The sequence below is a fragment of the Fusarium venenatum genome, assembly GCF_020744135.1.
Source record: "Fusarium venenatum strain MPI-CAGE-CH-0201 chromosome Unknown EDB82scaffold_3, whole genome shotgun sequence".
Lineage (NCBI taxonomy): Eukaryota > Fungi > Ascomycota > Sordariomycetes > Hypocreales > Nectriaceae > Fusarium > Fusarium venenatum.
Genome location: NW_027072131.1, coordinates 2,469,385 through 2,493,438, shown reverse-complemented (window position 1 = coordinate 2,493,438; position 24,054 = coordinate 2,469,385). Strand labels below are relative to the sequence as shown.

General features: G+C 48.4%; 7 protein-coding genes across 7 annotated transcripts; 4 read left to right on the top strand and 3 right to left on the bottom strand.

The window, feature by feature from the left end:
* The first annotated feature begins 63 nt into the window (after positions 1 to 63).
* On the top strand, positions 64 to 2,161 carry EDB82DRAFT_227267 (trafficking protein Mon1-domain-containing protein). Its single transcript, XM_025727052.2, has one exon. It carries the CDS (start codon positions 261 to 263, stop codon positions 2,064 to 2,066), a length of 1,806 nt encoding a protein of 601 aa, XP_025581558.2. The 5' UTR covers positions 64 to 260; the 3' UTR covers positions 2,067 to 2,161.
* Positions 2,162 to 3,076, bottom strand: EDB82DRAFT_227280 (uncharacterized protein). Its single transcript, XM_025727051.2, has one exon. It carries the CDS (start codon positions 2,790 to 2,792, stop codon positions 2,256 to 2,258), a length of 537 nt encoding a protein of 178 aa, XP_025581557.1. The 5' UTR covers positions 2,793 to 3,076; the 3' UTR covers positions 2,162 to 2,255.
* A 1,836-nt stretch (positions 3,077 to 4,912) lies between these two features.
* EDB82DRAFT_576855 (uncharacterized protein) lies at positions 4,913 to 7,986 on the top strand (the record flags this gene model as incomplete). The annotated part of the gene is made up of 4 exons (XM_065609975.1): positions 4,913 to 5,593; positions 5,652 to 6,283; positions 6,365 to 7,104; positions 7,174 to 7,986. The coding sequence occupies 4 exons, from the start codon at positions 4,913 to 4,915 to the stop codon at positions 7,737 to 7,739; spliced, it is 2,619 nt and encodes an 872-aa protein (XP_065463885.1). The 3' UTR covers positions 7,740 to 7,986.
* Positions 7,987 to 7,995: 9 nt separating this feature from the next.
* On the bottom strand, positions 7,996 to 10,333 carry EDB82DRAFT_227253 (Alpha/Beta hydrolase protein). Its single transcript, XM_065607257.1, has 4 exons — positions 10,032 to 10,333; positions 9,573 to 9,932; positions 8,754 to 9,516; positions 7,996 to 8,695 (listed from the first exon to the last, which is right to left on the bottom strand). The coding sequence occupies exons 1-4, from the start codon at positions 10,215 to 10,217 to the stop codon at positions 8,088 to 8,090; spliced, it is 1,917 nt and encodes a 638-aa protein (XP_065463884.1). The 5' UTR covers positions 10,218 to 10,333; the 3' UTR covers positions 7,996 to 8,087.
* A 1,853-nt stretch (positions 10,334 to 12,186) lies between these two features.
* EDB82DRAFT_505094 (fungal-specific transcription factor domain-containing protein) lies at positions 12,187 to 14,800 on the top strand. The gene is made up of 5 exons (XM_025727048.2): positions 12,187 to 12,344; positions 12,402 to 12,426; positions 12,477 to 12,562; positions 12,615 to 13,883; positions 13,935 to 14,800. Exons 1-5 carry the CDS (start codon positions 12,307 to 12,309, stop codon positions 14,509 to 14,511), a joined length of 1,995 nt encoding a protein of 664 aa, XP_025581554.1. The 5' UTR covers positions 12,187 to 12,306; the 3' UTR covers positions 14,512 to 14,800.
* Positions 14,801 to 15,102: 302 nt separating this feature from the next.
* EDB82DRAFT_227134 (RING-1) lies at positions 15,103 to 16,485 on the top strand. The gene has a single exon (XM_025727047.2). The coding sequence runs from the start codon at positions 15,303 to 15,305 to the stop codon at positions 16,398 to 16,400; it is 1,098 nt and encodes a 365-aa protein (XP_025581553.1). The 5' UTR covers positions 15,103 to 15,302; the 3' UTR covers positions 16,401 to 16,485.
* A 595-nt stretch (positions 16,486 to 17,080) lies between these two features.
* Positions 17,081 to 18,690, bottom strand: EDB82DRAFT_526610 (uncharacterized protein; the record flags this gene model as incomplete). Its single annotated transcript, XM_065609161.1, has 3 exons — positions 17,081 to 18,283; positions 18,373 to 18,495; positions 18,553 to 18,690. The coding sequence occupies 3 exons, from the start codon at positions 18,688 to 18,690 to the stop codon at positions 17,081 to 17,083; spliced, it is 1,464 nt and encodes a 487-aa protein (XP_065463883.1).
* Between the last annotated feature and the right edge of the window lie 5,364 nt (positions 18,691 to 24,054).

Genomic DNA, 24,054 nt, shown 5'->3' with positions numbered 1-24,054 from the left:
GGCCCAAGCTTCCAAGCCTTGAACCCCTTAGCGCAAGGCTGCCACCGCCCCTCCAGCGCGTCATTCCTCGCTCCTCTTTTCTCCTGGCTATCATCACTTCTTGCTAACCATCAGCTTCATCCAAGATGGTATAATGGCCTCGACCAATGCCTACAGAAGATTTCCAGGTCGTACGATTCTGGGTGTAGAAAATCTTCTGAGTTTCCTCTCTTCAACCGGCTGATTTTACAAGAAATGCGACAAGCGAGCTACACGCAATCATGGACTCTGACAGGATAAACTCAAAGCCTGTGTCTCCCGCGGACGAAGATTATCGACCTCCTCTACCACCTCGGCCATCTACGAATGCTACCGATTCAGGGTCTTTGCAAGGCCAAGCGACGACAGCAATAACTCCGGTTGAAATACAAACATTGTCCTTTCCTGATGGATCACGAGGGACATTTTCGACTCCTGGCCCCGACTCTCTCCCGAGCCCCGCTGAGAGTGGTGGTGCTTCTCCCAATCGACATGATAGTAGTGCTAGCGCCGAGGCGGACGAAACAGCAAGCCTAATGAGTTTTGCACCAACGATGCGACCTGCTGGAGATATTGCAAGTTTGCTTGCTGGCGAGTTGCATAAAAAAAGCCCTGCTTGGAAGATGCTGCGCACTCAATCAGCATCCGTTCTTCCCTTTGAGAAAGGCAGGATAGGCGCAGACGACCGGTTTGTTGAATTTCATCGCGAATTTGATCCTCTCCCAGAGGAATACGATGAAGATGCCGAGGAAGACGTTTTGCACCTCTGGAAGTCAAAGCTAAAGCACTATTTGATCCTATCATCGGCCGGAAAGCCCATCTGGAGCCGATATGGAGATTTGGGTCTAATCAATTCCTCCATGGGTGTTGTCCAAACCATTATCTCATTCTACGAAGGCGCCAAAAACCCTCTTCAAGGCTTTTCTGCAGGAGACACCCGCTTTGTTATCTTGACTAAAGGCCCGCTCTACTTTGTTGCCATCAGCAAACTGGGTGAAAGTGATTCGCAAATACAGGCACAGCTAGATGCGCTATATATGCAAATCCTGTCAACATTGACGCTACCCAGACTAACTCACATATTTGCCAACAGACCTTCGACAGATTTGAGGAAGCCCCTCGAAGGAACTGAAGGTCTTCTGTCGTCCCTGGCTGATACGTTCACAAAAGGCTCATCTTCGGCTCTTCTTGGTTCCCTGGAGTGTCTTCGACTTCGAAAGTCCCAACGGCATACTATAAATAACACTTTTCTCAAATTACGAACTGAAAAGTTGTTATACGGCCTTATAGTGGCTGGGGGGAAGCTTGTCAGCGTCATTCGACCTCGTCGTCATTCACTTCATCCCAGCGATTTGCAACTCATTTTTAACATGCTCTTTGAAAGTGACGGCATCAAAGGCGGTGGCGGCGAGAACTGGATTCCTATTTGTCTTCCCGCCTTCAACAACAAAGGCTATCTCTATATGTACGTCAGTTTCTTCGACGGTACTTCTGGTGAGCAAGCCAGCTCTCCTGCTGCAGCCCAGGGACGGTCGTCGGACGACGAAATCGCGATGATCCTCGTAAGCACCGATCGTGAGAGCTTCTTCGAGCTGAAGCAAATGCGCGACAACGTTGCTCAGCAGCTTGCTAAAAATGGAACATTGACTATCATTCAAAACGCCACTCGCGCCGGCCGGCCTAAGATTCATGAGATGGCCCCTGGTAGCCAGGTTAGTCATTTTCTCTACAAATCCCGGGCCAACGTGCAGTTCTGTATGGCATCATTGGAGCCACATTTCACTGGCCTTGTTGCCCGCAGGAGATTAATGACGACTTACCATGAGCTACATGCATCAATTCACGCCAAACACTCGCACCTTAAAGTGTTGCATGCAGTTGGGGATGATGCGACTTCGCTGGCATGGACTACGCCTGTTTTCGAGTTTTACTGTGTAGCAGGGCCTAACGTGTCGAGAGCAACCATAACACAGGGAGCAAACAAGATCATTCAATGGGCAAAGAGGGAAGAAGAACGCCTTTTTATTATTGGAGGCGGTGTGTTCTGAGGATATACCTCCTATCGAGGTCTGGTTTCCTCGTCAATCCTAAAAATAGAAGCCGCCTGGCCTTGCCATCGATCATGTCATGGGGCCAAACAGAAAAAAAGTGCCTCCCAACGCCGACATTATTCGTTACTAACGGAATCCCACGTCATTAACAATTAAGATTGGGGACCCGGTGTTTAATTCCATCCATCACTTCGATCCTGCCTTTGAGCTGGCCATTCCAGTGATAGTAACAACAGCTCGAGTGTAATCGTTGGCTGCTTGTGAACTATCAGGCTCTGATGGGGTGATGTTTTCTGATGAAGGCGACATAATATCGCTGGTTGGACTTTGTGCCGAATGGCTGTCGAAGTAATCAACCTTGGAGTCGGAGCGAGTTCGGACGGCGCCCCACGACTTCTTGGCCCATTCCAGGATACGATCGTTGACTTTTGAACGACGCTTGGTCTCTGATTCCCAAGACGAATTTCGAAGATACTGGGGTGGTGCTTCGTCGTACCCAAAACTATTGCGACTGTTTGTGCCAGTTGAAGGATAGCTCATGGTATCGGTTGCAAGAGTCGTTCTCGAAGCGTTCATGATATCCACTGAGAACGGTGCATCGAAGTCTTCACGGAATCGGGGGCTGCGTATTGGTGGGGTTTGGAGAGAAGACTGAGGTCGTTGAAAGTCATTTTGCTCCCGGTCTGGGAGCGGGAGCGTGAGGGCGGGCCTTCGGTCTGTCATTGGGGGCAAGACAACCTGGTTTCAGCTTTGAGAGTGTCGTTGATTTCGGGTCAAAAATGTTGATTGAGTTTGAGACACTGTTAAACCAGTATGATTTGAAGTGCAAGGATAAGATCAAAGGAATGTGAACTATCCAAGCAGGAAGCTAAGGGAAGCTACCTGTTTACAGTTGATGGTTTGTTGACTTTTACTTTCTAGTCAGGCGAGAGGGTAAGGGTTCCCTTTTGTTTAAATCCAGAGACCCGTTGACCATGTGCCTCCGAGCCTAGTTCAAGGTTGAACAAGAGATGGCGCTGCAAGTGTGCGATATAGACCCCTGACTAGACTTGGACAAGCAATCTTGGGACTTACCAAGTGGGTTCTACGGACTGCGGGGTGGTACGGTGGCCAGTTGGGAGCCAGACATTGCCAGGATTTGCAGGCTAGACTCATCCACAGAAGGGAAAACCTCAAAGGGTGGCCCAGGGTAAGCCACATCTGGGCATCGAGTTGACGCTTTTGGTGGGAAGGACTTCGAGAAGAGCCACTGGCCCCATGTTGTGCTAATTTAACCCTGTTGCCGAGTCAGATGTATTGGCTTAGACTCTATGCGGCAGCCCGTTTTCGGTACGGGGTTCCGGTCCCGTCCTCGCAGTTCCGGTCAAGGGCCCTTGCCAAGGGGATTAACAAACAGTTGGGGTTCTGGATGTCCGACATGCAGTGTAGTAATGAGTCACGCTACACAACCACGACGATTGTTTACAAGGCCAACGACAGAAATGAAGCCTGGACCTTGCTCATGTCACGAGGCCAGTTACGACGGAGATGACTCGGAAGAATGTAATTGACCTATCTCGCGTTTATGCTTTAATTTATAGTTTAATCTCCAAGGTAAAAACATGCATGACTATATGACATTAATAGAAACTCGTCGCATATCTTCAGTCATAGTACAGGACTCGCAATGCACATACATAAGCCCTTATCAGCGGTGAAATGAAAGGGATGTATTGGTTTATCGCACAGACACAGTGAAGTGGCAACGGGCTTTGTTCACAAAAAGTAAACTAACTATGCACGAGGAAGACGCACCGATTCGTGTCAATATGTGGTGGCATAAATCTTAACGCCCAATGATACTATTTACAAAGCAATATGACGCCACTCACGTTGATTAGTGCTTTTCAATGAGTTTGCGTGTTCTTAATTCATACCCAGCCAAAAGTTTATGTTGACCATTCTGATCAATGTATAGAGGGTATCTTGTACAGCACTGCACACAATATGGCCAGCCTCGAAATTCTGTTGATCTACATGAATGGTAAGAATCTTGTCGATCTTTGCGCCGTCACGAAATTCGGCCCCTGGATAAGGTGGGTCTTTATCTCGTTCAAAAGAATTGGTGATGGCTTCGTCCGACGCTAAAGCAACTATCTTCACGTGCAATGTCTTGTTCCGTCTCAACCAGATTAAAACACATTAAAATATGGTAGGTGTTATTTACCAACATGAACGCAATATCTCTTCATTCTGTAGTAGACCGAGCAAGGGTTTTGTAAAAAGGACATTAAACCCGTGTCTGAGACATGGAAGATCAAATAGCAAATCTAACCAACGGTCGGTAAACTACTCAATAAGGCAGCTGCATTATTTTTAGTACCCAGGTAGTTTTTAATGCGGTTATTAGTAGAACTTATTGAGAAGTCTAGAAGTTCGAGTAGAAGGACTGAGTTAGCCTTGCCACTTGAGATCCTTCCTCGTCACTGAATCACTGAGTCATATGTACAAGGAAAAAAAGTAAGAGCAATTCACAGACATCAAACACCAAACAGGAAGGCTTCTTGGGTTCAAGATGAATCCCAAGGAAAGACCAGACCGTGTATCTCCTCCCTCCTCTTGCCATGGATTCTTTATGCTTTCCTTCCCTGTTTTACAAAATGATCTCAGCTCACGGTTCCTCGTCCACCAACACAGCCAGTTGATAATGCTTCCACCAGCAGCTTGTGATTTCTATCATTACGGGTTGCAGTAGCCTACACCAGCTTTCTTGGTCTTCTTGGTCCCTCGATCCAATCCAGACATTCATTGTGCTATCTCACTATTCCCATCTCCAGTATCAATCAAGTTGTTAATCAGTGGTTATGGCTTTGAAAAGCCCCGGACACAGATCAGTTAACCAATCTTCGCTTCAGAGCACCCATCGCACTCATGAAAGCACTTCCAACCCTCCAAGGCAACGATCTCCATCTCAGCCGCGGTTGCCCTTCCAGAGCTTGAACGAGACTTCTGTCCTTCTCCGCCCTCCTGGGCCTCTCGAGAGTATGCTCAAAACAACTACAGAGACGGGCGACCTGGGTATTTATTCCATCAACCTGCCGTCTTTGGGCACACGTCATCACCAACCTCGCTCAAGAGACAGCCACGGGGACAAGAAACGACAGTCTAGGTCTCGACAAGATGGCCCCAAGTACGGTGCAACAAGGGACGATCGCAAACTGCTACCCTCATATCGAGACCCTACGTCCGAAATTCTGTCTCTATACGGCGGTTCTCGAACCCCTTGTTCCAGGTCCTACTCTCCAACTTCGGAGGATCAGCGTTCGCACTCCCTAACAACTTGTAGTTCAAGGCGAGTGCCTTCCTACAAATCTTCAGGGATATTCAGCAGTCAACAAAGCAATAGTGGGCTTCAACGTCCTCGCTCACCGTTTCCATATCCAGCGCGTCTGAAGCGGCCTGGGATTCGGCCTTCTTCGCCAGCAGTGGCAGATAACGGCCTCGTTGGTTACAGAGAAATGGTTGAGATTGACAGGTCCGCGCACGTCAGTCTCTTAGTTTTTCCTTTCTCTCTTTCAACGAGGTCTAACTTCTCTTTTGCAGCGCACAACTTCTGGGTCATACATGACGAGAGGCTGTCTCAGGTATCGCCAATACCCCCCTTTGTCTCTGAGACCAGAGTGCAGTCGTTCGACGTCTTCGCTACCTATACGCACATCATCAGCACATTATTACGAATCGGTATTAGACTCTTCAGAGGGCCTGATACAGGTGTATCCCAAATCTCCATATAGCCAGTTCGTGGCAGGAGACCAGAGTATTCGCTCGGCTAGCCCGACTTCTGTCGTAGAAATGTACCAGTGCAGATCACCGGATGGCTCTACCCAACCCATCCGTTCTCCCTACTCCGTTTACTACGACTACACCGAAGAACGCGATGAGGAATTCCCGGACAAACTGTCAAATGAGTCGCCAGTTTGTTCTCCTGGCGGAAACTTCAAGAACATTTCACCCGGGAATGCTGTGCAGGATGCAAGCGGGGAAATCGACACTCCCGGGCGTAAAAGCAATGGGATCAAGTCAGCCCTGTCTATATCCAGCATTCACCGGCGACTCATTGGCGAACTCAACTATGGCACGAATAATCAGAATATCTCAATACCAACGAAAAGAAGCTACCTATCGTTTACGCCGCCGGTACAAACGCAGCCAGTAATAAATCAACTGGAACCCAGGTACTTTTAGCAAAATCAGATGGGTTCTCGTGATATTGTAACTTCGACTCCAGCGGAACGTGTGTCAGCTGTTCAATCTAGTGACTCGAGTGACGATGACTGGGTATGGGATAAACCAGAAGGTGATGCAGCCATTAAGGATAGCCCAATTGTTCGGGGTGTTTCTTGTCTTCCCTCCAAGGCGACTGGTCCATGCCTCCATGAACGGAGGCCACAGACGAATGAGAATGATGCAGTTATAAAGCTGCCTTCTTGTCAGGAACACCATTGTCTCAACGCTAACACAACTATTGGAGACGAAGGTCACACAAACAAACAGGTTACAGACGAGAAGAATGTGCAGGAATCAAACGCGCATGCAACGATTCTGTCGCCCAACCCCATCTCACCTACACATCAGCTGAGACTATCGAACAATATAACACAACTGATGAAGCCCTTACCACCATTGCCTCATGAGAAGCAATGTAACAGCCAAAATCCATGTGCAGCCTCATATGAATATACCAAAGACCACACGAGGATTTCGTTCGCCGGCAGCCCTATCGATACCTCTATTGCTGTTCGGCCAGGAAGTGGTACCGGCAAGACGTCCTTAGAGCCTGTGTTCGGCGGCAAGGACTTGAGGACCCCGTCTCATCAGTGGATACAGAGTCAGCCTCAAATGAACCAATCGCGATTTAAAGTTCGCGTGAAGTCGTCTCAGTCAACTGGGCTTCACAGCAAATGGATCGCGGATTCTCCCAAAGTGCCGGGAAGAAGCTCCAGTAGTCCTGTCAAGCCCAGACTCAGGCTCAAGGTATCTCGAAACCGCGTGAGCAGTAAGTTGATGAGCCCCCGTGATACTCATGTACACAATGAGGGTCTTCGACAACACAAGTCATTCCTAGAGTTGGGAAATGTTCCTCGGCGAGAAGCCTCGTCGGACGGGTCAAGTTTTGGGGAAGCACTTGAGGAACAGTTGGTTCAGATCAATTCCGACAAACGACTTTCTAATATTGACGAGGGTACCGCACGAGGGCGTTCACCACAGATATCTGACCAATTCGACATTTCTTATCCATCCCCAGCAGAAGAAATAATAGTAGCTGAATTAGTGCCTCGATCAAATCGAGAGAGTAGTCCAGATCCACCCGACCGACAGCAACAGAACTTCGTCAACAGACCCAGCCTGAGACCCTTGAGGTACAAGACGCCTGGTCTTCAGTCAAATAGAGCGACGAAGGTAGAAGGGATGCAACTATGGGCTCCGTCCAATATTCATGAAATCAATCTGGCAACATTGGGTTGCGACATTGTTTCTGATTCAGACAAATCTACCTTGGCGCCTAGCCAAATTACTGTGATGCTGTCACAACGACTAAGAAACAAGACGCTGCGAGTGAAGCGCTGGGTGTTAGAGCTAAAGCGGACAGTACAAATTTCGATGAGGAGAGCCCATAATCGACGGCAATAGTCGATAGAGGGAATATAGCATAGTAATGATACTAGTCGTCCAGAGATAGGCGAGGCTTCTCTATGCAAACGGTGGATGGCACCAGAACAACGTTTTGGACTGGTGGAGGGCCGCAACGTATGCTTGCTACTTGGCGTCCAATTCAATGGAATTGTGCTTTCCATTGGGTAGCTTTAAACATGGGTGGTGCTGCGAGTGAGATGTAGAATCGAAGTTGGCGTCTGGGTTTTCATGGCGAGAAAACAATATAGAATAAATTCAAGCATGCTTGTATTATGTTTGCTGTCTATCTACTACGGATATCAATCAGATTACCGTGCGAACGCTTGTGAGTCGTAAACATCATCATTATTGCTTGGTGGAATCGCTCATGTCGAGCCAAGCCTGGCAACGATCCTTCTGACCCTGGTCAACACTCTCCATGGTGTTGTTGTTCAGTTCGAAAACCAGGCGATGCTGATCGTCTCCCCAGGTCTCCCACTGGGGGGTTCCTTCGTAACGATCCTTGTTGGGGTCGAGGTTGCGGACAAAGCTGATCCAGTAACTCTGCACGACAGGTATCATGGGCGCGTTGTAAGTGCGATAGCTAGGTCCGGCCTTGGCAGCAGTGTAGTCGGGGCCAAAGACTGCGGGTGCGTTTGCAACATGAGGAACGCCAAGGCCATCCTCGATGAACTCTGTGATCTGGACGTTATAGCGATAAGACCATAGAGTCTTGGGGTCGGCATGTTGAGCGTAGGCGTCAAGCATGTTGTTGGTAGGGCAGACAAAGGTGACTTCAGCATAAGCGCGGGAGGCTGAAGGGAACCAGATGTCGTGCTTTGGGAGTGCGGATTCCTTGGGGTAAAGCTCCAGGATGGTTTCGGTATCTTCGGTTGTGAGATAGGGGTATTCGTTTTGCATGTAGCGGATGAATTGGGCTGAGCTGCCTGCGTTGACGGCATAGTTGGACCCCTCTGGATATTGAGTTAGTATTTTGTGATGGAGAAAAGGGATTGCGTATTGAAAACTTACCGTTGGTACAAGATCCAGTCAGCAGTGGCACCTTGGCAAAGTCACCCTTCTTGTAGAGCTCAGAGGGAAAGTCTGGGAACATATCGCCATCAGTAGTGGGAGCCCAGTAGAAGTAGGAGCGATAGTCTCGTCCGTCGAAAGGAGCCTTGATGTTTTGAGCTTGCAGAACTGATGAATCCATCCCCCGGAGGCACGCTAACGTGTCATCCTCTTCGGAGCACTCTGTTGCGTTGACGACTCGATCGAATTGGTACTGTATATCGTCGGGTTCTGGGAGACCAGGCATGAAAACCGACTCAGCAATGGCACCCGCAAAGAGGCCCTCATCTTTACCACCGTATGCGACGAGTTGAAGCGCCACCGATCCAGCTCCAGCGGATTGGCCATGAATAATGACATGCTCGGGGTCGCCACCGAATTCTTCGATATGCTCCTGGACCCATTTCAGAAGAAACCTCTGGTCCAGCAGGCCGGCGTTCAAATCACCATCTTCTTTGATCTCCTTGCCAGCCAAGAAACCGAATAGACCAACGCGGTAATTGAAGTTGACATAGATGATGCTGTTGTTGGAAGCAGTGATGAGTCCGCTGCCGTTAATATAGGGGGATGCATTTCTGATGTAGCCGCCGGATTGGAAAAAGACCATGACGGGGAGTTTTGAGTCCGATGTTGCGTTTGCTGGGGCCCAGACATTGACGAAGAGACAGTCTTCGTCGATAGTTGATCCAAGACGGTCGTTGACTCCCGGACAGAAAGGGGCATACTGTGAGAAGAAAAGCATAAGCAGGTTGTTCGTATAAGGATTGTGAGGGTGTATACCTTTTGAGCTTTCAAGACTTCAGTTGTAGAGTCTGGCTCGACTGGCGCTCTCCATCGCAGGTCATCAGAAGGGGCTTTAGCATAGCGTATGCCTAGATACTCGTAGATATCGCTGGAGAGGACATTGCCCTCGTATTGAGAGTAACCCAAGTCAACAAAGGGTCCTTCTTTCTTTTTCGTTTCTTCGCTGGAGCTGGCGCTCTCGCCTTTGCCCTTGTTATTGTTATTATCGTCATCATCATCATCATCATCATCATTATCATGATCGTCACTGTCATTCGAGCTTTTGTCTGGAACATCGCTAGGTTGTGGGCGATCGGCGTTATATTTGGCAGCACTATCATTAACGACGCCGTGCTCCTTTGAGAAAATACACTTTAGTCGTGTTCCAGATGAAAGACTCGACCAAGAATAATAGGTAGGCAGATTACTTGTGATACAAATTAAAAAAGAGCTCACCTTCTTCTTAAGTCCGTAGTACAGTCCCAACGTTAAACTCAACACCAAGACAATAAGAACCACGATGCCACCAATTATGAACCATTTTTTCCGGCTGGGCTTTTTCGTCGGCGCTGCCGTTTCGTTGGGAATATGAACAGAGTCTTCTTCAGAGTTGGGATCCTGTCTTTTTGGAGCGGCCGTCATTATATCTCTGAGGAACGGGTCTTGAGAGAGACGGATGAGCGTCTCTGAGAGTCGGATATAATATATAAATATTCACAGAAATATCAACCGTGGTTAAACGCTGGACGTGTCAGGTTAAAACGATGGGGTAGCCAAGAATTAAAACTCTTGAGCATGGAACGAACGGAACCCGAGCAAAGAAAAACAGAGCAGGGGATCTGTGGGTTTAATAGCTGAAAGCTGACAATACTTAATGGATTACCCATATTTACATCTGCGATTCAATGCAGTAGAGATACCAAGACTTTCTGCCCTGCCCGGGGGTTATCGTGTCATGCCTTGTTGGTCATGGTTGAAGGAACCAGCTGTTAGTTCTCACATCAAAATACCCTTGTTCGTATTTTTTTATTCCACTCGTTTAAACGGATTTGGTTTTTAGGTTCCAAGATTCCTAGTCGGCCGCCACACCCGTGCATGAAGAGCTACAGGCACAAGGGAGTTCGCGGGCGGTTAGGGCGAGCTGATAAGTAGTAGAGTGGGAACTGCAGCCAAGAAAAGGGTGAATGTATCGTTATAATACTTTGTTAATTAGCTCAAGCCGCCCTGAGAGTAAGCAATGGTGAGTTTCAATGATACAAAGACTTGAATAGAGAGAAGAAGAGGTTGATTTAGCGATTGCAACTGTAGATGCTCGAGCATTCGGGTAACCGTTACCGCTAGCATTAGCGATGCAGCCACTGAGCCACAGGTGCAGGAACAGGGGAGATAAGCAGCACGACAAAGATGATTGGTCAAAACTCAACGCTACTGTAGGAACCCACCAACCTCAAGTCCAGTTCATCAAAAAGGCCTGGCTGGACCCTTTAAGTCACGAACAAGGATTCATTCTCAGGTCATGCGAAAGGAGAGTCACAGTCGCCGGGCTATGTTGCAGATTGCGGCGTAGGGCAGAATACTACTCTCTTGGTTAGGCTTAGTCTTTTGAAGATGGTCTTATAAAACAGAGTCTAATCTTTCGGCCATTTCCTAAAATAAAACTCATCTATGAGGAATGATGTTGATACAACACTCTCTCTATCTATCTGACTTGATGTAGCATTACATAATATAGGATAGGACTGACTAACAAATCAAAGACATGGGCCAAAGATTCATATCCCTCAAAACCCCCATTTCAAACCCCCAATCTTCAATCTATAACCCCTACCTTAAACGCCAAGACTCACTGCACTTTCAGCTCTGTCGATGTTGTCACTCAAAAATTCCTAATCGCTCATGGCCGCAGCTTTCCCGCCCACCCCAAGGCAACATTAAAGGAAGCTGTCATCAGACGTACTGGTGTCTCTCTTCGGACATGCCTAGTTTGTTCAATCTATTGTGGATCGACACTTGAGCACAGATTCAATGCTATGTTTCTCTTGATCGTCCGTGCTGTTACCATCAATGACTGAGGAACTTGCTTTTTGCATCTCATTTTGGCTGCTGTGACTTATCGAAACAACATTGAATAAGCGACATGTATCGTGACGTGATGATGTTGTTGTTGTTGAGCAGGCTCCTATCTATACGTGCTGCAGTAAGACGGAACACCGGAAATTAAATCGGTAGGTAGGTAATGGCCGAGTATACCAGTGGTTGTAGACATGTGATGAGCAACACCTTAAACTGTGCCTCAAAGACCACCCAATGGTAATCATATATCATGGCATGCGAAGCGAAGCCCTTGCAGCAACTGAGCCTACCCTAAACAACTTGACACGGAACGTTAGTTGGAATCAACAATTTGTTAACCATGTTTTGGGATTGCCCAGATTTTATAGTTTTCTTTCCGTTTGATGGATGACTTATTTTCCAACATATGAGATACATAAATGAATACGCCCATGTCATAAGTCGTTGTTTTGTGAGGTCTGGCATGGACGGTCAAGTGACAAGCACAGCACTGGAAAGGTCGCCAACACAGGGGCTTACTATTCTTGGCATCGTAACGAACCATTTCCATCACCAACCAAACCACTGTTTACTTCCCAATGGAGTGATTGCTTCTCGACACTAGAGAAGAATACACAAGCTTGAAATCATATAACAAAGACTCTCCATATCTCTCATCATGGAGGAAACCCCAATGGGCGAGTCCATCAAGATATCGTTAGTGTTGTATTCCCCTCATCCACTTTCATCTGCTAATTCAAACCATCAATATAGCTGTGAGCGATGTCGCCGCCGCAAGGTACACATCTACATCTTTGACCTTCATATGTCCCTCTGACTATCTATTAGATAAAATGTGATCGGAAACGCCCATGTTCACGCTGCGTCAAGGCTGGCACAGAATGTATCCTCAACGGCAGTGGGGAGAAGCAGCGGTATGACTCTACATACGCCTTGCCAGAACCTCCCACTAATCATCCCATACAGACCTATATCAAAAGGCTACGTTCAAGCTCTGGAGGGCCAAGTGGCGTCTCTTGAGCTACTCATCCGTAAGCTTGCCGTTGCTGATAGTGCAGAGAGGGACGAAATGCTATCCGAGATCGCCCTCTCACCACCAGCTTCACTAGACATGTCACAAAAGTCAACAACAGATCATGCAAAATCCAACACCGATCCAAAGGTAGTGGCTGCGCAGGTACGTTCTGGACAGTTGAGGAGACCTCGGTCAAGCCACGCCACACAATTCTTCGGGGGCACCAGCGCTTTTCACATCCACCTCTCCCAAGATGTCTCGCTATCACCAGATGACATGAGCTCTCCTATTGAATCCAACTCTACAATGGGAGGCATACCGGAGACAATCACCAACAGCAGCCCGAGCGATGCAAACTTTGTATACGCACCGCACGATGAGACGTCGCAGACGTGCATGGCCGCCTATTTCCAGTACCAATATCAGTTCCACATGCTCATCTACCGAGAATACTTCCTGAGAGACTACGACGTGGGTTCAGGAAGATACTACTCAGATGCACTGCTATTTGCCATTTGTTCTCTGGGTGCCATGCAGCTCGACGACTTCCGCTCAGTCTCCGACATCTTCGCTCACCAGGCACAGCAACTCATCTACGCAGCCCTCGATAGCCCAGAGCTCACCACCCTTCAAGCACTAGCTCTATTGGGATATCGAGAGATTGGCGTAGGTCACACTTCAAAGGGTTGGCTTTTCGCTGGTATGGCCTTTCGTCTTGCGCACGAGATGGGTCTTCACCTCGACCCCAACAACTGGGATGCCTCAAGCGAGGGAACTTCAAACCGCGACACGGAAATCCTGAGGCGAGTCTACTGGGCCATCTTCATCGCCGATAAGCAACTGAGCCTCTACTTTGGAAGGCCGCCAGCTCTGCACCCCAGCGAGTCAGATGTGCGTAACACAATAAGATTACAGTATCCTCCAGACTGGGAGGGCTTGCTCGACACGTATATCTGTAAAGGGGCTTCTGCAACAGAATTTGAAGATGGAGTGGCTCTCGTTGGTTCCTTCATCTACCAGGCAGAGTTATGCAAGATCGCCCATCTGATGATCACGGATCTCTTTGAGAACCGTCGAGGTAACGTGGATGCGACAGTCGCTGCTACCAGATCGCGACAGATACACGTGTCCCTCACAAAATGGCTCTCAAGCCTACCAGGAACACTTCACTGGAACCAATGGACTGTAGGTATAGTCCAACCATCTGTGCTCCGTATGCAGTAAGTCTTGTTGTACTCGGAAAATCTACCCCTATTGCTAACAAACCACAGCATGTTGTTCCACACAATTATGATCATCCTGCACCGACCACCTTCTCATCTATACGAAAAGCAAGGTATTGCCGAGAGTGAAGACGTAGAGATCTGCTACGAGTCACTGCAGGCTATCCTCCGTCTAATGAGGACATACTCACGACATTATCGCTACCGCTCACTACCACTCGACTTTGTACAGACCCTTTCCACCGCAGCAGGTACCATTATGATGAAGAGATTCTTCCAGGGCGCATCATGGGAAGACTCGGATATTGCGCGATCCCTCTCCACTGTGATCGACGCAATGGAGGAAGTCCAGCATACCTGGCCATGCATGGGCGAGATCAAAGACTACGTTGTACGGGCACGTAACGCACAGGTCGTGATGCCTCCCGAGGATCCCCTCATTGGACCCGATCTCATGAATGGACTGGAACTAAGTCATAATGTCACGGCAGAACTCATGGCTCAATGGGGCGAGGAGCTGGGTACTCTTGTGACGGATGAGTTTTTGAGTATGCAGCTTCAAGGCTCTGAACAAGGGATCATGGCACCATTTGATTTCAACCAGCCGCCTTTGGGCCCTCAGTAGTCAGAGATACGGAAATATGTAGAGATAGATTTGTTTATGCGGTTATGAAGGGGTTTCGATACTCATGGATAGAAGCCTCCTACTGTTTCCGTAGTGTGGGGGCAGATTGTGTTATTGTTAAGTCAGATCAACTGTCATAACAGGTAGGTCAGGATATAATCCGCACGTTATGCAGTGTCGACGGAAATACCTGCATGATCCTATAGAGGAGCCAATCCAGATCACAATATATGTACAGTGACATGATTGGCGTACTCAATGCTGGCCTCATTTTCTTCCCCCCATATGTCATGTCACTATGCAGGATCGAGTTTTTCAACCTGCATGAGCGAGTTCTCTCCCAACTCAGGTTTTTAAGAGAACAACCATGCAAAGTGACGTCTATTGACTAATCCAAATTACCTCTTCATGTCCGATAATCAGTGCAGTTTTGAGATTCAGAATCTATGTTTACATTTGTCCTAAAAAGGAAATCAGACAGATTCACATGGAGAATGATGGAGACGGAGAACGCGGGGAGCTTTACCGAAGGCCTTGGACTAGCGCGTCAAGGTTGAGCTTGAACCTGGGGCTGAACTGATGCCGACCGAGGTCCAATCTTCAACGCCAACAACCGACTTTCCCATCATCACCAAAATATCTATCTTACATCTTTGTTAATTTTTTATTAAACTTGCCTGAATCTACCGATCAACACAAAATATCACACCACATTCGATCATCCCATCCACAGCAATCTGGGCATTGCGCATCCCCTCGCGCTCTCTCTGCCGATCAATAAATCAAACATCATGTCCTCCTCCTCGACAACCACAACAACATCACCATACCCTTTCGCCACCGCCCCCGACATCATCCGCTCTCACCAAAAGGATGCATACTTCACCGGCCACCTCGCCCAGATCCTCAGCGACCTGCACCGTCGCCTCCGTGGTGCTCGTCTAACACACGCCCGCGCCCCCGAGATCCAGACTCTCGCAACCCTCGCCTATTTTGCCCTCACCACGCTCCCCGGCAACCGCACGCTCGGCGAGGAGTACTGCGATCTTGTGCAAATTGATGCGCGCGACGGAAAACTGCCCGCCATTGACCGTCGCGCCGGTTACGTGGCCGCCAGCATTCTCCTGCCCTACATCGCTGCCCGCATACTACCCGGACTGCGCGCCCGAGTTCGCAAGCTTCTGCAGCGGCGACTGGAAACCCTGCGCAAAAGGGATGGCCAGTCAGCTACGGGGCGTGAGGCGCGCATATGGTCATACCTGGATCAGCATTTGAGCTCCTTTACGTCAGGCGCTCCCTTCCAAGCAGTTGTTCTGGCCCTTTTCTACTTTAGCGGCACATATTACCAATTGTCTAAGCGACTCCTTTCTTTGCGTTATGTCTTTACGCGCACCGTCCCCGATACGCCCGACCGCGCAGGGTACGAGCTACTTGGTGTTCTGCTAGTGGTTCAGCTTGTCGTTCAGGGTTATTCGCATATTCGTTCTACCATCAGCGAATCAGCGGCTCGCGAACGCGCCGGTTTCGGATCGTCTGACGACATCTCCCTTAATCATGATGGTGCTTACAACCAAGACAATAACTTGTTACTGTCCACAGGCGCAACAGGCTCCAAAACCAAGGTTGACATTTTTGCTGCCACGCACACACCAGCAGCAATCGTGCCGCGCCTCCAGTTAGTTGATGATAAGACTATGGGCTACATCAAGGGTGGGCAACAGAGAAAGTGTACACTCTGTTTAGAAGAGATGAAAGATCCCTCAGCAACACAATGCGGCCACGTCTTTTGCTGGGAGTGCATAGGGGATTGGGTGAGAGAGAAGCCCGAGTGTCCATTGTGTCGTCGGGAAGCCATGGCTCAACATATTCTACCATTGCGAGTGATGTAATTTACTTTGACTTGTATTCCATCTGTAAAAATATACAGCACAGTTCAGATGAACAGATATTAATATGCTCAACTACATCCAAGTACCAGATGCTTCAAATAAGAAAATGAGATACCTAGGCTCAGCGCCATTGGGTATCATCAGAGCAGCGACGATGCTGCTATATAAAAATGCTCCAAACCTCCCGTGGTATCCTTTCCAATCCGATCCAATTCCTCATGCACCAAACCGCCCATTATCCACCAGTTGGTTTCCCAAAACATAGTCTTAGAAAGAATAAAAAATCTCGACACCAAGAAAAAAGGGCCCATCCTTGCATCAAGCAAAGGATCGCCCACCCAATCACTCCCTTGTATACATACTTATACACAATTACCGATCGAACCCAGTGGCCCATCACTCGCAACCGCCAGGTACACACCTGCCGAGCTAGCTGAACCCTTTCAATCCCATCTGTCCCGTAAAAACTTGTACACAGAATGAAAGCTTGTCCCATAAAGGTATCGTAAAAAACGTTGCTTCAATGCATCAACGAACTCATAACTCCTTAATCCCATGTCCGGTGTCTGTCCCATTCTGAGGCATAATGTCCAGCTGTTGTTGGTTGGTTGGTTGGTTGGTTTTGTTTTGTTTTGTTTTTCCTTTTTACTTTGTTTAGTTTTGCTTAGGCTCGGTTGACCTTACTCGACAGAGAACAGAACGATCTCGCCTTGGTCATTCTGTCGGAGTCGGAGTGATCTCCAAAGCTCCTTCTCTTCCTTGCCCTTGCCCAGCTCGCTGCCGTTGGCCTCGCGCTCTCGGTGGAAGCGCTTGAGGACACGGTTCAAGCTGACACCCTTCTCGCTTTCAGGGCCCTTGTCGACGAAGCTGAGGAAGACATCAGCACGAGGCTTGTAAAGTACCACTTGGCCTTCGTTGGGTTCGTTGCCGTCCTTGCTCTGGGGGCGATATTCAATGAGCTGCTGAGGCTTCTTCTCCTTCTTCTCCTTCTTGGAAGAGGAAGAGCTTTTTTTTGACTTTGATGATGACGACTTGGTCTTAGTCTTGGATTTGGACTTGCTGCCAGCAATCATACCAAAGATGCTGTGACTGGCAGAGGCATTCTTGGAGTGCTTGGAATGTTTGGAGTGCTTTGACTTCTTGAGGGGACTGGTAGGAGAGGCGTCGGGCATGTCACCACCGGAGTAGTCAGGGGATGGAGGGTACACAGGTCGCATCATACGGTTGATGCCCCCAGTCAATCCAGAGTGTAAAACCGGAGGGGCATCAGTCATGACCTGGTCGTTGGGGATATCAACATGGAGGTGCTTGCGCTTCTTGTCCTTCTTCTCAGTGCTGCTGCGGCTCTTGCGTCTCTCAGATTTCGGGGCTGGCGTAACAAATTCGGCGGTGGGCACGGGCCCGCTTCCATATTCGACAATAGGCTCATCGCCGTCCATGAAGCTGTATTCGTCTTGCTTGTCCTTGGGCTCGTATCGTACCAGAGAGTTTCCTGGCTCACCATCAGGCAGGTCCTGTTCTCCCAAGTTCATGTTGGAGGCGTTGGGGGTCTGGCCAGTTCCAACGAGGAACTCAAAGACGTCCACATGGGGTTCGGGGGCAGCGGAAGGTGGAGTGGGAGCCTCGGGCGGAGGGCCATTGGGAGACTCATCATCGCTACTCTCTTCGTACTCGGCCCAGCCGAACTGATCCTCAGGAGCATCCTCGACATAGGCATAGTGGTTCATGGTTGCGGTGTGGTTGATGGGGGCTTGAACGGCTGCCATTGCTTGATCTTGGGTGTAGTGTTGCTGGTTGTCGTGGTTATGAGAATGTTTCTGTTTCTTGTTCTTCTTGTCTTTATAAAGGGCGCCCTGGTACTTTTGGTCTTCGGTCATGCAACTCTATATGATGTCAGATGATTACACAGAGTCAGGGGCTATGAGTCGAGGGAAGAAGCTATGGCCCTCGAGCCAGTCCTGGGAGTACATACGGTATGAGATCGGTACTGAACGCCAGGGAAATACACCATACAATCAATGCAGGTGAAGGTAGCGCCGCGACAACGATTGCGGTGAGGGTCGAGTTTCTTCTTGGTGAGAACGTCGCCGCAGTTCTATATGAAGGAAAGTTGGGTTAGTATAACAAGATGGAAGCTGTTGAAGTTGACTACGGCATGAAGGGTATAAGTGGGATGCAAGACAATGGAGACTCGTTCGATGCGGCGGGGTGGTGTACTGGGATATTTGAGGGATGCCAGGGGAGGCGAGAGCATGGCAGGACGGTTTATGGTGGGCCAGGAGATCGGCATGGGGAAGAAGGGGTGTCCCTTGAAGGAGGCAGTTCGTGACAAGAATGGTGTGGTAGGAGTGATGTCAGGCGTGTATGGTGTTGTTTTGGGGGGTGGGCATTGAGGTGGGCTCGTGTTTGGGTTGAAGGGTGGGCATTACATTGCAATGTAATGCAAAGCAATCGTGTTTGAGATATGGAAACGGAGGGGATAAGATATGAGGATGGCTTGAGCGGCGGGAGGATTTGGAAACCAGAACAGACCAGCCAGCCAGCCAGCATAAACTATGCGAGCCGAGGGAATGGATAATCGAGGCTTGCGAGACCAGGGCACGCCAGACCATGGCATGCCAACATTGGAGAAGACAAAAAGCAATTCAAAATTCACAAACGTACCTCACAGGAAAAGGAAACCATGGCTGCTGGGTTAAAATGACACTTGAGTGTCGAAGCGGACGGTTATATCAGTTAGGCGGGTTGAACGGAGGAGAAGAAAAGTAAACCTGCACAACGGTGTGGTTCAGAGAGGCCCTCGGTATTTAACGGGGGAGCAGCTCAGATTCAACGTCTTGAAGAGACTGCAGAACTGCTGGCTGCTGGGCTTCCAGTAAAGGCTGGGAGTGGAGGGGTGCAAGGGCCTTGGGACGAAATGATTCGGCCAAAGGACGATTTTGAGGCACTTGAAGCAAAAATAAAACCGGGGGCAGTGCTGGTTCTCAGAGCTATGTGTGGTCTGGGCAAGGTTGCTGATATGACAGGCGCAAAAGACTAGCTTGTCCAAGGTTGCGTTGGGTTGTTGTTTGGGCACGACTTGGGCAGCATAAGCTTGACAAGTGATTCAGAGATGAAAATGAGGCACTCCAAGCAAAATAGTCAAAATTTCCACGCAGATAGAGAGACAGGAATGCGTCTCGTTGGCCGAGTGAAGGCTGGGGGGAAAAGGCGGAAACAAAGTTGACTGAGTTGACGACAGCACGAAATTTGATGGAGGGGCGGGCGGGACAAAGATAGAGCCAGGCCTGGCCAGACGATAGCAGAGTCAGGTCAGGTGGAGGGGTCCTGGAGACGAGACCGGGGTCTGTTGAGACGGAGTCTGAGAGTCTGAGTCCGTTCGTTCCTAAGAGCACGGTTTTAGTTAACAATCCTGCGACGGACTCTCCAGCTTGTAGGTGATGTTTTGATGGAGGCGCGGGTAGTAGTGGACGGGAAGGTGTGGCGTGTGATCGATGAAAAGATGAATTTTAAATTAGTATGGCTCCAAGACTGAGATGGAGGGATGGATGAGAGAAAGTTTATTTGAAGAACAAGGACAATCAACTGTAACTATGCGCGACGCTGATGAAGAGAGAAAAAGAGAATTGCGACAGAACGCTTGTTGGTCCAAAAAGTGGATGTTGTGAAAGAAAAAAAAAATAAACGAGAAAAAAGAGGGCGGTTGACTTGATCAAGTGGATGCTACAGAAGACACTACAGCACCAACCCGCTGTAACAAACGCCCTACCTGCAGCAACGACTGCAAGTGATAGGAACAGGAATAGCGACCGACAGTAAACAGGAGACCTTTGTTAGTGGTGACGATGATGCATCACGATAGGGAGAATCTAGATTAAGATGAGAGAAGAGTTCAGACCATCTCACGCCATTCACTGCAAACTGTCCAGTAATATTTGGTGGTTCGTTACTATCAACACCCAAACAACCATGATCAAACAACAAGAAACAAATACTCGAAAATAGAGCCAACTTTATCCCGGGCTAGCCAAAAAGCTTCGAGCATCTTTTGGTTGGACAGCTGAGGCTTGTCTCAGCCTATCATTGTCCGTGTCTGAATGTGTGTGTGTGTGTGTGTGAGGCCGCTGCTACAGCGACGCCTGTCAACAAGATGACATTAGCACACTGGTCTGGTTCATAATTAACAAAACCCTGATATGTGCTAATGACGACGATGTTGATTATGATTATGATTATGATGCACCCTTAGAAACTCTGAAGCCGCTCGCCCTGGACCCATCCCCCATGCTATTATCAGAACGCTAGTCCAGCCCGGCATTCCTCTTCCAAACCTGCTCTGAACTACCTTCTCTATTGGTCAAGATACCAGGGACACTTTATCAATGCGAAGCCCAATGCCGCCCAGTCGGGCACATTCACCTTGATTGGCGACTCTCCGCGCTTGTCAATCACTTGTCAGAGAACTCCCCTCGCGAGGGTGTCAGGAGTACATAAACACGAGTTTCGGAAGGGAACAGCGTCTCGTCCTCCCCCCTCGTTCAGAGCTTGTGGGCGCGCTTAATGATTTCCTTTGGAGGGGGAGAGAACGAGAGGCTTGACGCTTGTTCAATAATTCAATGATCAGCAATACGCCATGGTATTGCATATCTTGTTGTTCGATAGCGCCGCTGTACCTGAGCTTGTGGTAGGGTGGTTTTTGCTAACATGCTTTCTTGGCGTGCCATGTCAAACGCCCTGATTTGTCTGCAGCATTGCCCAAGAAATGCCATGTACAATTGTATTGCATGATGAGGCAGAGAAGGGGCCTCAAAGGCGCCTAAATGGATCCCCGAACGGAAAGGGACTGGCTAACAAGGGTCCTTTCAAGCAGAAATCCACTCAGAATAGCTTCTTGTAAGCTTCTCTGCAGGCTGTTCGAGGGAATAAAGACGACATGTTCCTTAATGCCTATGCACCCTTGACGGAAATCGTGCGTTGTTCAAAGGGAGCCAGGACGTGCTATGACTGTATTTGGCTTTATGAATCCTCCTCAAGTATGGTGGTAGAGTAGCCGCCGGTCCATGCCCTCTTTCTGCATAAAAGCAAACCAATAATAGTACCTTTGTCTGGTGTCTGCTTCATCAGCCTCGAACCAGAATACAAATTCCATGGTGATTGTGATGATACTAAAAACAGAGTTCAGTTCAGTAGCATGCCATGGCCCCTTGCATAAAACTATCCTCCTAGCTGGTATGTACGGAGTATGGATAGGTGTGTTGGTATACGATTCGCCTATGTATGTACCTGTAAAGCATCTCGTTAAACCCACGAGGTTATGATGCTGCTGCTCGTCATCTAGTTACGGTAGCTAACCCCCACTGAACTATATACATGCATAGATAAACTGCCAGGCATTGTATCCGCTTAACAGCGGAGTCTTCGTTTGTGCATCAGACAAGACTGACCGACTACTTGCTGTCTGTCCCTTCAGTTCGAACTTCTCTCGCCTGTCCGCCTCATAATTATACCTGACTCTCTAGGTGGGCTGAAAAGTGTCTCGTGGTCTGTCTAGCCCGTCAAGCTATTCCTCGATGAATCTAGTTGCTTACTATTCCCACAAAGAGGCTTAACCATGGCGCGGTGGCGCAGATTGCCAAGACGAGGCGTGTCTCAGGGGATGAGATGGCCCTGGATCAGCAATGGCACACATGGGAAGGGACATACTGCATTTTGAGTACTACGTACGATTATATGAAAGCTGAGGAATGGAGAAGGTCAGCTTTCGGCGGGAAGACCATAAAGAACTGAGACGAGAACACCTTGGTTTCCATAAACTTCCCTATCCGCATTCTTTGGTCTATCGTGAAGCCGAGAGACAGTCAGTCCATTTTCTGTGCTCTCACGGCCTCTTGTCAGACACGGATGAGACGGAAAGAAAACAGCTTACTAACAACCCCCTTCCCCCACGCAAGATGAAGAAAAACGAGAGTTGATTGTTGCAACATCGTTTCATCGACAACACCCTTCTGTCGTTATTTGATAATTTCCAGGTCTAGGTGAGGAAGGTTTCCCGAAGAACCGGACCTGGCGGACTTCCTAGTTGGTCTTATGCAGGTCAAGAGATGTGATTGATCCATTAGCCAGGAACCAAAAAGTCGTCACATTTTTTGACAGTTCGCCAATAGCCTGTCAAGTTCCCCAGAGTTTTACATTCTTTGATGAACCATCAGGGACTTTCGTGTCAATTGACCTGACCCCGAGGAAATTGATGATGCACAAGATAGACAGACTCCGGGCTGTAATATTTTGAGATGCTCCCGGATCAACAAATTGTGTCCAACGACCTTTGTCAATTGGACCGATCACGATATTCTTGGCCCGTGTTATGGAGAAGCTCTAGGCTCTTTCGTTTCTTCGTAGATACTTCCCAACTTGGATAAGTCGTTGCGTTGAGGATGTTTGTTCATTTCCACCTACATCATCACCGTTAAATAGCCACAAGTCAGTCATGTGGTGTAATATCCGCATTGCAAAAGACATGATTGATCAACCGGTTCATTGGCTTTATGCGCTCTTTTTTTTTTTTATCACATATAATACTCCAACTGTTCGCTGTCTTGCTGATCCGTGTGTTTCGTCGCGTGTATCAGCTTCATTGGTAGGATGAGCCAACGGGGACTCAAGTACCTAAAGTGAGCTACTTCTACAGGTACAGACTCCACCAAAATAGCCCGAACTGTTACCTCTATTGCACATATGAGAAGAGTATCCTCTTCATTTTACCTTTTATCCACCTCATCAAGCTGAGATCGCTCCGTGCCCCACCAATAGTGATCCGTCCGTTCGCCCATGTCCTGTCCTGAGGTTATCGATATAGGATTGATCTTTGAGGTATCCGTAGTGAACATGGATCATGACTGGCAGCAACACAGTTCAACGGTAATTGTTGAGGTGCTAACCATCTATTGCTACTATTATCATCAAGACCTGAGGGATTGATTGATTAATTGATAGTTCAATCATGATTTACCGACTTTTCTGAGTTGACTTTCTATTTCGGTCTTTCCTTCTTTCCCTTTTGTGGCATGACACCTTTTAACTCTACTCCTACCTACCATTCTCAGATCCCGCTCTTCAGAGGCATATCGCATCACAGCACATCCCTGCTGTCAAACTGGAATCGATATCCCTTTTTTGAATACTTGCGCATCGTTTCATCGTGCTTCAACATTGACATTTTCCCATCATAATTCATCCGTTCTATCCTACCTACTTGCGCAGACAGATCTGCGTCTTCTTATCTCGTCAACCTTCACTCGATAACCTCATCAAAGAAACCCCCATGTCCTCCTCCTGTCCGTAAGTGGGATCGCTGCCGGACGAAATCACCAGGGGCATCTTCAATTCGGATTCAATTCAATCTGGACTCTTCTACATTTGGAAGCCGGAATAGCTGCCTGTTATAGGACAGCGCAGTGAAGGCCTAATTCGGTTATCGATCCTCATTGCTGTCGGGTCCTTTACTGCCTTTTTTTTTTCTTTTCTCTTCCCAACAACAACACGGACTGTACATCTCGACATCATATCGCCAACGATATATATCCTCGCCTGCAACCCTAAATCGACCGCTCGAGGCTTTACTCTTCTCTGCTCTGCTCTACCTGGATCAGTCACC

Excerpts from the sequence above, each read along its gene's own strand:
- EDB82DRAFT_227134 (XM_025727047.2), top strand. The coding sequence starts at position 15,303 with ATGTCCTCCTCCTCGACAACCACAACAACATCACCATACCCTTTCGCC.
- EDB82DRAFT_505094 (XM_025727048.2), top strand. The coding sequence starts at position 12,307 with ATGGAGGAAACCCCAATGGGCGAGTCCATCAAGATATC. Across the intron at positions 12,427-12,476 it reads AGCGATGTCGCCGCCGCAAG|ATAAAATGTGATCGGAAACG; the intron begins GTACACATCTAC and ends ACTATCTATTAG. Across the intron at positions 13,884-13,934 it reads CCATCTGTGCTCCGTATGCA|CATGTTGTTCCACACAATTA; the intron begins GTAAGTCTTGTT and ends AACAAACCACAG.
- EDB82DRAFT_227280 (XM_025727051.2), bottom strand. The coding sequence starts at position 2,792 with ATGACAGACCGAAGGCCCGCCCTCACGCTCCCGCTCCCAGACCGGGAG.
- EDB82DRAFT_227253 (XM_065607257.1), bottom strand. The coding sequence starts at position 10,217 with ATGACGGCCGCTCCAAAAAGACAGGATCCCAACTCTGAAGAAGACTCT. Across the intron at positions 9,517-9,572 it reads AAGTCTTGAAAGCTCAAAAG|TATGCCCCTTTCTGTCCGGG; the intron begins GTATACACCCTC and ends TTCTTCTCACAG. Across the intron at positions 8,696-8,753 it reads GACTGGATCTTGTACCAACG|AGGGGTCCAACTATGCCGTC; the intron begins GTAAGTTTTCAA and ends CTCAATATCCAG.
- EDB82DRAFT_227267 (XM_025727052.2), top strand. The coding sequence starts at position 261 with ATGGACTCTGACAGGATAAACTCAAAGCCTGTGTCTCCCGCGGACGAA.